This window comes from Aotus nancymaae, unplaced genomic scaffold (assembly GCF_030222135.1).
Source record: "Aotus nancymaae isolate 86718 unplaced genomic scaffold, 86718_ANA_hifiasm-v0.15.2.pri h1tg000003l, whole genome shotgun sequence".
Lineage (NCBI taxonomy): Eukaryota > Metazoa > Chordata > Mammalia > Primates > Aotidae > Aotus > Aotus nancymaae.
Window position 1 is genome coordinate 1,164,144 of NW_026988414.1, and position 14,823 is coordinate 1,178,966.

Below are 14,823 nucleotides of genomic sequence, written 5' to 3' on the forward strand. Positions count from 1 at the left end.
CTGTCCAGTGGGGTGGCTCTCTTGCCTGCCTTGCAGGGCCTGGGGAACGGGGTGGCTGTGCCCAGAACCTGCTGCGGGTGGGCAGAGGAGGGCCCCTGCTCGGCCTCAGTACCTGGGCTCCCCGCTGCCACCCACCTCCCTGCCCTGATACACAGTCTTGTCCCCAGCACAGTCTGTGGGGGCAGCACTGATCCCCAGGCCTGATGGCCAAGTCCCCATCATTGCATAATCACTGGCCACGGTCACACACGCCGGGTCCAGATCAGCATCTCCTTCAGCAGGGACTTGGAGGGGTCATGATAGGACCCCGTACCCACCTGCTATGATCCCGGCACAGCCAGCGTCCCCGACACCACAGTGCCAAGTGTCCCAAACCCCGTTCTGTTTGGCCCTGGCCCCCACCAGGTGCTTCCTGTGTGCCAGGTCAGCTGGTTCACATCTGCCTCTTCTAATTGGCTCCCCTGGAAGGGGGCCCCCACTTCCCCCCACCTGAGCTCTCCAGGCCCGAAGGAAAACCCAGCCCTCACATGGAGAACATCAAAGGACCCAGCAGCAGGCTCAGGGAGGGATGGAAAGCTCCCGGGGTCTCCCCCGCTGCCAGCCTGGGCCCCTGTGCCGGGAAGCTGAGCAGCAGGACCTCAGCGTCTAATAGATGAGCTGTTGGCTCCTTCCTGCTCGGGCTGTGGCTGCGGCCAGCCCTCCTTGTTCCAGAGGCAGTGACAGCAGGGGATCTGCAGTGACATAGGTGGGCCACAGTGTCCCCACACTGCTGCCCAGCCACGCCCTGCCTTGGGGAATGGTCCTCGGAGAGCACACGCATTCATAATGGCGAGGTGACCGGTGACCTCGGACACCGGTGACCTCACGTTTCCTTGGTTCATCTGCACAGGGAAAGCGCGCCTCTGTGGGAGCAGTTTGGATTTTTCGAACTTTGAACGTAAACGGGCCGATGCACGTGCGGGACCCGGCCCCGTGCCTGATGTGGCTCAGCACCCGGCAAACGGCAGCTTGGCAGTGATGTGCCAAGAGCCGGCAGGCGCCGACTGCCAAGCCTGGGAATGACGGCAGGGCGCCAAGACCGGGGGTACCATTTTCAGTCAAAAACAAGGAGTGGGCCCGATTTCCTTCTGGGCTTCAGCAGCTGGCTCTGAAGGGAGGTGGTGACGTTGGTCAGAGCTACTGTCCGTTTCCGCATGGACTTGGCGGCGTCTTCCCCACGGGCCCCGCGGGGGCTTACGCAGAAGAAACAGGCTCGGAAAGGTTCTGAGACCTGTCCGAGGCCACGTGCCGGTGAGAGGCAGGCAGGATTCGAACTCAGCTCTGCCTTGTTCCTGACCCAGCCCAGAGGCCTCCCTGGGGGCACTGCCCAAAGGTGTGCAGAAAGGAGTTAAGGCAAAGCCAGACTCCTGGGAAGGCTGCGGAGCCGCTCCGGGGCTGCCTTTGAAGGCTGCTGTTGCTCACACATCCCAGTTCTTTGTTCTTTAAAAACACGAACCCTCCTCTGCCAGAACTCCCCTGCCCCCTCCCACAATCACCTGATCAGGAAGCTTGGGAGGCTGGTAGCCACAGCTCTGCAACCAGCACAGTCCTGTCGGTAACTGGCTTCTGAAGCAGTTTGATCACAGTCTAGGAAAAACCCGTTGCTGCTTCCCGGGAGACCTTCTAGGCATTAAAGACCCCCTCTCCCAATCTCATAGGGTTTGGACCCACCCACCCCCCATTCCTTGGGTTTCGGCTTTTCTGACCACCTGGCAAGGCCCTGCTCAATGTGCAGTTCAGCCAGGCATCTCCTCCAGGAAGTCCTCCCACATAACCACCTCCAGCTGTCCCAGCAGAGGGACTCCTTCTCGGGGTTCCTAGCAAGCTCTGTTGAATGCTGTACACCAGCACACTTAATTCTCATCAAAACTCTGTGGGTTGAGGCTTTTATAATCCCAGCTTTCTAGATGAGGAAACTGAGGCCTGGGGTTTGGGAGCTGCTCTGCCCTGTGGCTCCTGGCTTGTGCATCCAACTCTCATGGGGCTATGAGCTTTGAGGGCCAGGGTCACCCCTGTGAGCCCAAGCACACTCGAGGTGCCGTGCACCAGCCCTTATTCTGCAGGGGAGAAGGCCTGTTGGCTGGAATATGGGTAGAACTCAGGTCTCCTAGGTGCCAGCACAGGGAGCTCCCTGGGACTGAGCGCCAGATGGGCTCATGGGCGTGGAGGAGCCATGGGGCACCCTGCCGGCTGCTCCCAGCCTTTGTCCAGGGTGCTGTCATCCCTACTCCTCTGGCCCTCTCAGCCCCGGACACCTGGGTGGCCAGCTCCGCCAAGCCTCAGTCTTCTCATCTGCCTAATGGGAGCACCAGCCCTCCCTCCAGGGCTGTGGTGAGGAGGGCTGTGGTCATCCTTTAAGGCACTGGCCGGGTGCTGGGATGCCCACAAAGCCCAGCTCAGTGCTCAGGATGCCAGCTGCATGTTTGGGCACGGTGGCAAAGCAGCAGCTGGTTGGTCAGGGTCTGTTTTCAGGGGCAGCCTGGACGGGACGCAGCCTGCGGGGCCTGAGGCCACAGTGGCCCAGAAGCATCTCTGCCTCCCTTGGTCCCAGGCCCCATCTGACAAACACAGGGCGGTCGGCGGTGGCTCCTGTCTTCCCTCCACCGCACCCAGAGCCACCACTCCTTCCTTTGAACCCGCCCAGTACCATCTGCGGGACCATGTGGGCCCAGCACTCCCTTGGCAAAGCCCCTATGAGTGGCACTTCCAAGATGCGCTGGCGGCGGGCTTCTGAGAGTCCGCACCGGGAAAACACGCACTGTCTGTCGTCCCACTCGTGGCATCCGTCCAAGAGGCCACAGCCACGCTGAGTGTTTCCACTCAATCGTTTTCCAGCCGGGATCCAAGAGAGACGCCCCCAATTCATATTTTGGCCTGAAAATGAATGAGTAATCTTTGTTTCCCTACCTTGCGTTCTCCTACTCCCTTTTAAAAAAAAAACAAAAACTGGGTCTCTGTCACCCAGGCTGGAGTGCAATGGTGCAGGCTCACTGCAACCTCTACTTCCCAAGTTCAAGCAATTCTTCTGCCTCAGCCTCCTGAGTAGCTGGGATTACAGGTGCCCGCCACCACGCCCAGCTAATTTTTGTATTTTTAGTAGAGACGGGGTTTCACCATATTGGCCAGGCTGGTCTGGAACTCCTGACCTCATGTGATCCACCTGCCTTGGCCTCCCAAAGTGCTGGGATTACAGGCATGAGCCACTGCTCCTGGCCTCTCCACCCATTTTTGCCGAGTGGGGATTCACATTTGGTGGGTGGGGCAGAAAGAAGGGGAAGTGAACGGCTGGATCCTTTCCTCACTTCCCCTGTCCTCCCACCCTGCTGGTCCTCGCTCTATAATTAAAGCCCTCTGTGCTTGGCCACATCCAGGCATCCAGTATCACCAAGGTCCACCGTCACTGAAGTCCAGCCATTTGCCAGAAATGCAAAGCCACAGCTGTGGTTCACCCTGCACTCAGAGTCAGACTGAACATTCCCCCACTCGGGGGAAGCTGGGAGAACCCACCCGACCATCTGGGCCGCCCTGGGCACTTGCACTAGTCAGGCCACGCTGGGCCGTCATTGGCTCGAGGTCAGGGCAGGGTTTCCAAGCCTGAGATCCTAGCACAGGGCCTGGCACGGGCGGCCACTCGGGGTTTGAACCAATAAGTCAGGACAGCCCGTGGCACAGGCTGTCAGCGGTTCCAAAACTTCGCGCAGTACTCCACTGGCCACGGGCAATTCAACTAAATGGGTTTGTTCAATGTTATTTTTTCAATCAAATAGAGTGGAGTAGAACAAGAATGAAAATATTAGTGCACAACCTTCTGCATAAAGCGAAGTACGGAGTCTGGAAGCTTCTGCTGAGATGCAGATGTGTGTGCTTGTGTGGTGACGTCAGTCTGCAGGTCACTTCTTCAAGGCCAGATCACAGACGTGTCTTGGCCCCTAAGGGAGGAGCGGAAATCCATCACCAAACAGGTTAAAGTGCCCACGCTGGCCCACAGCTGCTGCAGTTTCTTTTTTTTTAAGCCGGAGTCTCACTCTTGTCACCCAGACTGGAGTGCAGCGGCACAATCTCGGCTCGCTGCAACCTCCGCCTCCTAAGTTCAAGAGATTCTCCTGCCTCAGCTTCCCGAGTAGCTGGGATTACAGGTGCCCGCCACCTCGCCTGGCTAATTTTTGTTTTTTTGAGACAGCTTCACTCTGTCGCCAGGCTGGAGTGCAGTGGCAGGATCTCGGCTCACTGAAACCTCCGCCTCCTGGGTTCAAGCGATTTGCCTACCTCGGCCTCCCGAGTAGCTGGGATTTCAGGTGCCCACCACCACCCAGAGCTAATTTTTGTATTTTAAGTAGACAAAGGGTTTCACCGTGTTGGCCAGGCTGGTCTTGAACTCCTAACCTCAGGTAATCTGCCCGCCTCGGCCTCCCAAAGTGCTGGGATTACAGGCGTGAGGCACCCGGCAATTGCTGCAGTTCCTAAATGGGCGTTGATCGGGCCACGTGGACAGGAGCTCCAGCCACGTGTGATTTCAGTGTCCTTTTTTTGGGCAGAGGCAAAGTCAGGGGGCCAGGTGTACTCACCCCAATTGATTGGCACCAAGGAGGAGCCCAGGGGGGATGGTGGGGTCACTGTAACTGGCACCCAGAGTGGGAGGGCAGTGGGAAAGAGGGGTCGGGGACTGTGCAGGGACCAGCTCTTGGCATGAGAGGTCTGGGTAGGGGGCAACTGAAGGCTGCATCCACCCTGCTCAGTGGACCCGCCGCCAAGCGAGAGTGTGGACACGGGGCAGGACATCTGCCTTCGGCGCTGGTAGCAAGGGTAGGTCCAGACTGTCACGGGGCTGAAGGCACAAGATGTAGTCAGACTCCCGCTTTCTGCTGCTCACAGCAGCAGAACCTGTGGCCAGTGTCCCAGCTTCAGCCTGTAACAGGGTGAGGGGCGCCTGGGCTTGGGGAAAGGGTTTGGGGAGTGACATGGGCGTGCAGAGAGGACATAGCCCACCCCCCTGGGACTCGACTGTGCATCATCCCCTCAGCCAGGATGCTGGGTGTGAGCAGCCCTCCCACCACATCCTGAAGAGTCAGGGCAGGGCTGGGGTCTGGTTGAGTTCCGTGGATGGCAGCATGGGTTCCAGGCGTCCCAGTGGTGGGAGCGAGCGCTGGAGGCAGAGCCTGGGGGACCCTCTCCGAGGCTGTGGTCTGGACTACGGGCTTCTTGCTCTCATTCAGGATGTTCCCTCTGAGCCTTTTGGAAGAGGCGCAGCGGGGCACCTGTCCATCAGCCCGCCTGCCCGCACGCAGCCCTGATTGGGCATGGCCACTGGAGTCTCCCCACTACCCCCACCACCACCAATACCCCCACCACCTCCACCATCCCTGCCACCCCCACCACCCCGCCACCCCCAATACCCCCACCACCCACACTTCAGCCTCGCTTCCCTATGTTTCCTGCCCCCACAGCAGGCAGACCCGGGGCCCAGGACCCTGCCCCTCCTCCGGGACCACCCTGCCGGGCACACCTGCTCTCTCCCCACCCCCCAAGTCTATCCTGCTTCTCGCCCGGTTGGGGTCCCCTGAGCATGGGCTTCACCTTGTGTTCCTTTGCCCTAAGGCCCCTGAGGGCAGGAGTGTGACCTGGTACCTCCTGACTTGGTCTCCCCAGCTGGTGCCTGGTGGGAGATGCCCGGTGGAACATCTGTGGGAAGGAGAGGCTGGGACAGGGGCCTCGGGAGGGCGGGGGGAGAGTGAGGTCGGAGTCCGAGAGAGGAGCCGGGAGGCAGGAGCCCTCACACAGGCCTGGGCCTCAGTGCTGTGGCTCGCCATGCAGCTGGCATTTGCTAAACACCTACTATGCACCAGCCCTGAACTTATTCTCGGTGGATGGCTATGATCTCTGCTTTGCAGATGTGGGTGCTGTGGCCTGGAGAGGAGGGGGACTCGCCAGTGCTCTCTGAGGCAAAGCGGGGGGCTCTGGAACCCAGAGCCGCAAGTACTGGGCTCCCCTGCCTGGCATGGAACTTCTTCAGCACTGAGCATGCCCAGGTCCCAATCCCCAGGGCGGAGGCCCAGCCGACAGCCAGTGCCAGCCAGGCATCCCCGGGGGCTTCGGGCCTGCAGGTCCCTCCAGCTCCCCTCCTCCTGCGGAAACAGGCTCCCGCTGCCCGCAGATTTCTCGGGGGAGCGCCTGAGCTTCTGCCAGGATTAGGCCTTTGAAAGGGTGCGTGTTCAGGGTCCCAATATGCAGCCATCAATACGGCTCTCCACCGCTCCTCAGATCTCCCCAAGCCTGATCGAATTTCCTTCCCCGCCGAGCCGATCACTCCTGAGGACTTTCAGATTTCAGAGTCAGGCCAGGTTTGAGGCAGCAGAGCACAAAAAAGGAGGTGTCATCTCCCTCCGGCTCCCTGACGTCAGAGCTGCCCAAACGCCTTGAGGGACAGGTCCCCGAGGGCTCCGAGCATCGGCAAATGCTCACCCGGCAGACGCCTCGGGTCAGACCGGGCACCCGGGCGGTTCCGAGCGACTGAAATCGGGCTGCTTCGTAATGAAACTGGCAGCTCACTGGCACCACATCAGACTCTGACACAGATGGAGGCTGGCCGGGCCGCGGGAGCTGCCTCGGAGAATAAGCAGGAAAAGGCTTGTTAAACAGAAAGAGGGGCTGGGAGGGCTGGGGAGGCCAGCCGGGGCGGATTGTCAGCAGATCCTGTAAATACTCCAGGCAGCTCTGGCCTGGGCCAGCGTGGTACTTATTTCAAAGCAATTTAACCGATGGGATTCCCGACTCCCAAATCAAGAATGTTATTAAAATGAAGAACAGAGGCAGCCCGGCGGCCCGTTGGTACCCAGGTCACATCCCGCCAGCTGTGGGCGCCTTGTCCTCCCCTGAGAGGCTGCTTGGACTCTGGTTTCCCAGCACCTCGACCCCCACCCAGGCTTGTTTTGGGGAAGGGGAGCTTGTTAAGGGACAGGGCTCTGGAGGCCAAGCCTGGGGTGTGTGGGGGGTGCTCTTGGTCCTTAAAAACTGGAGGCTAGGCTTTTGTTCAGCTCTGTTTTGACCTGGAAAAAGATATTAGGACCCTGTGTCCCCCACTCCCCGCTTTACTTGGCCACTGGGGAAACTGAAGCCCAGAGCAGAGTGCTGGAGGCGGACCCCGAAGCTGGCTTTCCCCCGCCCCGCCCCACCGAAATTCCTCTTTTTTTGAGACAGAGTTTTGCTCTGTCACCCAGGCTGGAGTGCAGTGGCACGGTCTCAGCTCACTGCAACCTCTGCAGCTCAGGTTCAAGCAATTCTGCCTCAGCCTCCTGAGTAGCTGGGGTTACAGGTGCGCACCACCAAGCCTGGCTAATTTTTGTACTTTTAGTAGAGATAGGGTTTCACCATGTTGGCCAGCTGGTCTTGAACTCCTGACCTTAGGTGATCCACCAGCCTCAGCCTCCCAAAGTGCTGGGATTCCAGGTGTGAGCCACCGCGCCTGGCCTGGAATTCCTTCCTGCGGAGCCATTTCAGGGACCTGTGGCCATTTGGTCAATCCCACCTTGAGCTCTGGAGCCCCTGCTGTGTTCTAGGCTCGGGGGCCAGGGGCTGTTGAGGGAAGTGGGAGGCTGGGCCCCTGCCCTCTCCAGGGGGCTGGTCGGGAGCAGGGTGAGGGGAGTCTCCGGGCGGGAGGGGCTCACTTGGGCTGTGAGTCCTGGGAAGGTCGGGGCCAACGCTCCATCCCCTTCTTCCTTTGCAGGTATTTCAGCGCCGGGAGGACGGCTCTGTGAACTTCTTCCGGGGCTGGGACGCCTATCGAGAAGGCTTCGGCAGGCTCACCGGGGAGCACTGGCTAGGTAAGCCCCACCCCAGCCCCGCCTGCCCCGGTGGGCCTCTGCCCCATGCCTTCCGGACACAGCTGGGTCCCAGCTGCTCCCTGGATGGGTTTGGGCCTCAGCATGCCTGATGCAGCTCACAGGTGTCCCGCATGAAGGTGACAGGCATTCAGAAGGAATGAGGCCAGACAGTGCCAAGGAAAGTGATCGGCGTGGTGGCTCCATGTACACGGCTCATAAAGGCGGAGGCGGACGGTCCCACACATCCTTGGAGGTCGGTTCCTGCCGGGGTCACCGGGATCTGCTGGCTGTCCTGAGTCAGGCGAGCTTGGGCAGATGCTCATCAGCATGCCAGGCCCAGTGCCAGGCCCAGGGAGGCCAGAGTAGGCCCCAGCACCGCCCTGCCCTAGGGTGCCAGGGACACCCAGCATGTAACTCCCAGGAGTGGCCAGTGGTGCTCCCAGCAAGGGTTCCTGCTTGGGCCTGCAGCACCCTCACGCCTTCCTACTGCTGGACACAGCCCCTACTTGGCACAAAGTAGAGGCTCAGAAGGTTCTGTCGGCATTATTATTTACCTTCAAATTCGCTCAGTATTTTTTTTTTTTTGAGACGGAGTTTTGCTCTTGTCGCCCAGGCTGGAGTGCAATGGTGTGATCTCTGCTCACTGCAACCTCCGCCTCCTGGGTTCAAGCGATTCTCCTGCCTCAGCCTCCCGAGTAGCTGGGATTGCAGGCATGTGCCACCACGCCTGGCTAATTTTGTATTTTTGGTAGAGATTTTGCCATGTTGGTCAGGTTGGTCTCGAACTCCCAACCTCAGGTGATCCACCCACCTCGGCCTCCCAAAGTGCTGGGATTACAGGCGTGAGCCATGGTGCTAGGCCTTCACTGAGTATTTTAAAATTTTTGAAATTTCCTTAAAATTTCACTATCTAAACAAAAAAAATTTTTTTGTGAAAATAGTGAAAAAAATTTCACTAATCTAAACAAAACTTCATTTGTCAACACAAAATATCATTTATCTTAACAAAATGTCCTAAAAGAATCACAAGTTTGAGGTGCTATCTACTTACTCTTTGGGAGGTGGCTGTGGCTTGAAGTAAGGCATGTTTTTCTGATTGTTCTTGAGATATGATTTACATACGGCAAAGTTCCCCATTTGGAAGCACATTACCCCGTGGGTTTGAGTATGTTCAGCATTGTGCAACCATCACCACTAGGTCCAGAGCACGTTCTTCACTCCAGGAGGAAGCCCTGTGCCCCGGGACATCACTCCCTTGCATGTTTTGAATATACGTGGAACACAGGCACGGGGGGCATGTGCTCGTGTCATCTGGGCGGCCTCGCGTACCCCATGGTGTCCTCCTGCACTTACACCCCTGGGGTGCCGACATCCATGGAGTCCCCCAGTCCGGGGCAGAGCTGAGGGGGCCCTGGGCAGGAAGGAAGAGGGTGAGAAAGGTGTGGGCCGGTGTGGCTGGCGGCAAGCACCACCTGAGAGGCTGAGAGTAGAGTCTGGACACCAGCCGGGGTCACGAGGGCCCCAGGCCTGTAAGGACATTCAGTGACACCCCTGGGAGATGGGGGCTGGGGCGGCGAGGCGGGGCTGTTCCTCTGTGTGCATAGAGGCCCCTGGCAAGATCCGCCACCACGCATGCCCCCTCCTCACCCAGGCCCACAAGGGCAGGGCCCTCTCCCACCTGCCCACTGAGCCCTGTTACCTGAGGGATGCTGACAGCAGGGAAGGTCACACCCCGAGTGGACTCCATGCCCACACCACACGCTGACCACCTACCCACTGAGCGCCCAGCTACATGTTTCCCATGGACTGACCGCCCCCAAAACCTCAGCTCACCTAAGTGGGGGCCCTACTGTCGTCCCCTCCTTTTAGAGATGAGGAAATTGAGGCTCGGGAAAGGGAGGTCCCTGGTCACTAGTGTGCATGTGTTGGAGTGTGGGGTGCCCCAGCAGGGTCCACACGCTGGCGCCCAACCAAGCTCGCCTCATCCCCTGAACCTGGTGGATGGAAGGAGGGGAGATGGGGAGACCCTGCCTGAGGCCCCTCCAGCCGCTCCAGGTGGGGATAAAGATAAGGACAAGGCGGCAGGGTCGGGGCATGCCCGCGCCACCATCCACCCCCGGAGCAGCGATGGTGCCCATGCTCGTGGTATCTTAATTGAAATCTATCAGCAGCCGCAGACGGTGCACGAGGAAGCATTTAAGCAGGTCCTGATTCCAGCATTCTGCAGATGAGCCCTGACAGGAATGTCAAAGGCACCAGCCCCTCCTCTGCCACACCACCCTCCCCATCCCCTCCATTGAGTGCTTTGTCTTTTCCTATTGAGTCATGGGAGCTCTTTATATATTAAGGCTATTGATCATTTGTCCAATACACATGACAGGTATTAACTCCTGGCCATTTGTCTTTCGTTTTTTCTTTTTTTGGGGTCACATTATTATTTCCTAGAAATTTAAGATGTTCATGCAGTCAGCTGTGAGCTGTGCCACCCTTTTCTTCCTGTCTTTCTGGGTTTTAGCCCCTGGTTTCCTTTCCTTCCTAGTTTCATTTTTTTAAAAGTCTCCTGTATTTTTTCTTCTGTTTTTCTTTTTTTGAGACAGACTCTTGCTTTGTCACCTAGGCTGGAGTGCAGTGAGTGACGTGATTCCAGCTCACTGCAACCTCTGCCTCCCGGGTTCAAGCGATTTTCCTGCCTCAGCCTCCTGAGTAGCTGGGATTACAGGTGCCCGCCACCATGCCCGGGTAATTTTTGTATTTTTAGTAGAGACGGGGTTTCACCATATTGGCCAGGCTGGTCTTGAACTCGACTTTGTGATCCGCCCGCCTCGGCCTCCCAAAGTGCTGAGAATACAGGCGTGAGCCACCTCGCCCGGCCTTTTCTTCTGTTTTTCTAGTATTGTTTTAGGTTGAGAGCTTTAGTTCAGCCAGAAGTCCGCTGGGACGGCCATGTGAGGTTTAGGGTCTTAGTGGTCTCCTGTCTGTTTCAAGCCGTCAGCCCTGTCTCTTGCTCTCTGCGATTTAAGCTGGTGAAGGAGTTGGATCTTGGGTCACCGTCCAGGGGCCCAGGGAATCTGGGAAGAACAGCTAACATGGCTGGGGGCGGTCCTGGAAGGCTGGGGAGAGCTGGGAGAGCTGGAGAAAGCCAGAGAGCAAAGGCAGGGAGGCGAGGGAGGGAGGAGGCGGCATGGACTGGAGGAAAGGCGGAGAGGAGCCCAGGCCCCGAGTCCCCACCTGCCCCTCCCTCGGGCATCCTGCATAGCAGCCCCCAGGACACCATGAAGTGTCACTCAACCCAGAGGAGTGGCTCATGGTGGCCTTTGGGTGACAGCGGCCATTTAGTGGTGGGAAAAGGAATCTTCCAGCATCCTGACAGGACGGTCTCCCTCTCACCCTATTCCTGCATCATCTGATTTGTTCTGAGTAAGGTCTGGATAGCAGCAGGGCATCTGGGCCCTTCTGCCTGGGTTCACATCCCAGCAATGCCACTCACCAGCTGCATGACCCGGGCCAGTTCCTTAACCTCCCTGGGCCCATTTTCCTCCCCTATAAAACGGGGTAATAGGCACTCCTTCCCCGGGGCCTCAGGAAGCAGCATCAGCACCCGGATCAAGTGTGCACGGGCCGGCCTGCCAGAAGAGCTGCCCAGGGATTCTGTAATTAAATTGGACTCACTCTAATTCCACTGGATCCGCTCATCTGCGTGAGGTGCTGAGAGCGGTGCTCGGCCCCCGCGAGTGTGTCCAGGTGGCGGCTGTTGTCATGATTCCCTCCCTTCTGCTCTTTCATGTGTGACGCACTCCTGGCTCCTCACATCAGCCCTGCGAGAGCTGAGCCAAGTCGGGGCCCCGAGAGCGACTCCACCATGGGAGCAGCAGAGAGGCAGGGAGGGAGGTGGGGACCGGGGTGAGACCTTCTGTGCCCTGGCAGGTCCTTGGGGAAGGAACGAGGCTTATGGGTCAGCTTTGCTGTGACCCCTCCACAGCGGCTTCTCTGGTCCCTGGGCCTGGTGGTTGGGACCAAAGGCTTCTGTCCGGGCGGGATGGGGGAGGATCCCCGCAGCCTCCAGCCGGCACACACTGACCCCAGGCGGGACCCTGGGCTGGCAGGGAGGCGTGGAGCTGGGGAGAGGCAGGCAGGAGGGAGAATCGGATGAAAGGTGTCTCGCTACTGCTAACTTGTAAATCATTTCATTAAATGCCCTCTTAATCAAGAGGTAATCACACCAGCAGGGAGGCACCTTGAGTGTCTGAGCACATGTGTGTGTGGTGGGGGAGGCCTGGCGTGAGACCCCGGGGATGGGCGGGGCAGAGCTGAGCTGGGGCGGGACAGTAGGAGGGGGAGAGTGGGATGGGGGCACAGAGCCGGTCCCGGGGCAACAGAGATGAGGGCGCCGCCTCCTGCCTCCCATCCACTAAGCCAGCGCTGGGTGAGCACCCTTCTGTTGGGCCCCACCCCCGGCGCTGGGGTCAGCAGTGGCTAGGTTGGACACACGGCTCTCGTGGGGCTACCGCACTGGTGGGGAAACTGACAAGACAGGCAGCCAGGACCCTGAAAGATAAATACTGACGGGGCACGTGGGTTGGCAGAGGAGGTCCTCAACACCGACGGGAGGTCCAGCAGCCTTCCTGAGATGAACAGAAGGTAACCAAGTGAGGAAGAGTAGGAACAAGCATCCCTGGTGGAGGGAACAGCATGTGCAAAGGTCCAGAGGCCAGGTTTAGGAAAACACAGACACCAGATCCCGGATCACGTCTGGCTCTGGCTGGAGTCCAGGTAAGAGGTGCTGTCACCCGCACCTCCTTCTGCCTCCTGCAGTCTTCCCACCAGCTCAGAGCCCTAGCGTTTGGAAAGCATCACAGCTCCACATAAAGAGAACAGAGACACTTTGGGAGGCCGAGGCGGGTGGATCACAAGGTCAAGAGATCGAGACCATCCTGGTCAACACGGTGAAACCCCGTCTCTACTAATACAAAAAAAATTAGCTGGGCATGGTGGTGCGTGCCTGTAATCCCAGCTACTCAGGAGGCTGAGGCAGGAGAATTGCCTGAACCCAGGAGGCGGAGGTTGCGGTGAGCCGAGATAGCGCCATTGCACTCCAGCCTGGGTAACAAGAGCGAAACTCCGTCTCAAAAAAAAAAAAAAGAGAGAACAGAGAAAACCAAACACACAAACTGTCCATCCTCAAGGGCTTGCCGAGCACAGGCCTGCAGGAAGAAGGAAGCAGCCCAGGGCCGAGTGCCTGCGTTTGGTGGTTGTCGCTTTCTGCCACCAACTGCATGAGCTCGGCTGTCATTCATCATTTCCCCCTAGGAGTCGCTTCCGATGCCCCTGAGCCTCTCCCACCATTTTCTCCCTGACTTCAGGGCTCAAGAGGATCCACGCCCTGACCACACAGGCCGCCTACGAGCTGCACGTGGACCTGGAGGACTTTGACAACGGCACGGCCTACGCCCGCTATGGGAGCTTCGGTGTGGGCTTGTTCTCTGTAGACCCTGAGGAAGACGGGTACCCGCTCACCGTGGCTGACTATTCCGGCACTGCAGGTGAGGCTCCAGCTGCAGCAGGGATGGGGAAGAGGGGCGGCCTGGGAGGACGAAAGACAGAGGAGGTCCTGCCCGGTCACACCCTTCGGCCCTCTGGGGTCAGGGTCAAGGCTACTTGCCTCCCCCTCCAAGTCCTACTTGGTCCTCACCCCTCCCTGCAAGGCGAAGCCAGCAGAGCCCGGACTGTTTTCCCATTTTGCAGAAGAAACTGAGCCCAGAGCCAGGAATCAGGAGACCCAGGGTTTGGGTCCGCTGGGTCTCTAAAGTGTGGCTGGGCCACCCCAGGGCTGGGTTTCTCCTCTCAGGCAGAGGAAGGGGAGGCAGCAGAGGGGAGAGTGGAAAAGCCGAGGGAGGGATAGAGACCACCTAGACCCAGGGGAAGCCCAGGCATGCCCGAGGAGGGCCCGCGTGCATGCGAGCTGCTTGGATGCACCAGGTGTGGAGGGGCAGGTGTGTGTGCTCGTGTGCACACCAGTGTGTGTGAGAGCGCGTGCGCACGTGTATGCACTCACGTCCAGGTTCACGTGCAGTGTCGCGGTGTCCGCTCACACGTGGTGTACCCGAGGACGTACCCGTGCCCACACGCTTGTGCACCCCTGCGCAGGTGACTCCCTCCTGAAGCACAGCGGCATGAGGTTCACCACCAAGGACCGTGACAGCGACCACTCAGAGAACAACTGCGCTGCCTTCTACCGCGGCGCCTGGTGGTACCGCAACTGCCACACGTCCAACCTCAACGGGCAGTACCTGCGCGGGGCGCATGCCTCCTATGCCGACGGCGTGGAGTGGTCCTCCTGGACCGGCTGGCAGTACTCACTCAAGTTCTCCGAGATGAAGATCCGGCCGGTCCGGGAGGACCGCTAGACCGGTGCACCTTTTCCTTGGCCCCGCTGGTTCCCCATCGCCCCATCCCCGTCCCCACCTCACTCCTTCGTGAACGTTCTCCACCCACCTGTGCCTGGTGGACCCAATCTCCAGAAGGGAGGGGCCGGGCCATCCCTGACACCAAGCCCCCTGGGCGGGTGAAGTCACACGTCACGTCACCGCCCCCACCCGCTCCATTCGGCAGCTAACTGGTCTCTTGCCTCTGCTGATGGGGACTGAGAAATTTGACGACCTCAACTCCTACTTTCCCCACTGTGGCTCCTGCGCTGTCTGCTGTCCCCAGGCCAGGATGGTGGAGTCTGCCCCACGCCCTGGCTCCAGCAGATGCCCCAGGCAGCCCTCTGCTCTGCCCACCCAAACACTAGGCATTATGGGGACAGAGAGCAGGGGGCAGACAGCACCCCTGGAGCCCTCCTAGCAGATCGTGAAGGAACGTCCGGCCTCTCCGAGGTCAGGTCTGAGGCCAGTGTCCTCCAGCCCTCCTGATGCCAACCCCACCCCCATTTCCCTAGTGCCCGGAGAACCCACCTCTCCCCCAAGGA

The 14,823-nt window shown here is 59.1% G+C and overlaps 1 protein-coding gene across 1 annotated transcript in view; it reads left to right on the forward strand.

Annotated features, from left to right (window-relative positions):
- Positions 1–14,383, forward strand: part of FIBCD1 (fibrinogen C domain containing 1) — a 35,913-nt gene extending 21,530 nt beyond the window's left edge. The window contains exons 5-7 of the mRNA XM_021674015.2: positions 7,760–7,856; positions 13,217–13,396; positions 14,001–14,383. Coding sequence (XP_021529690.2) covers positions 7,760–7,856; positions 13,217–13,396; positions 14,001–14,260 — 537 coding nt within the window. The 3' untranslated portion in view covers positions 14,261–14,383. The remainder of the gene's footprint in view (positions 1–7,759; positions 7,857–13,216; positions 13,397–14,000) is intronic.
- The last annotated feature ends 440 nt before the right edge of the window (positions 14,384–14,823 follow it).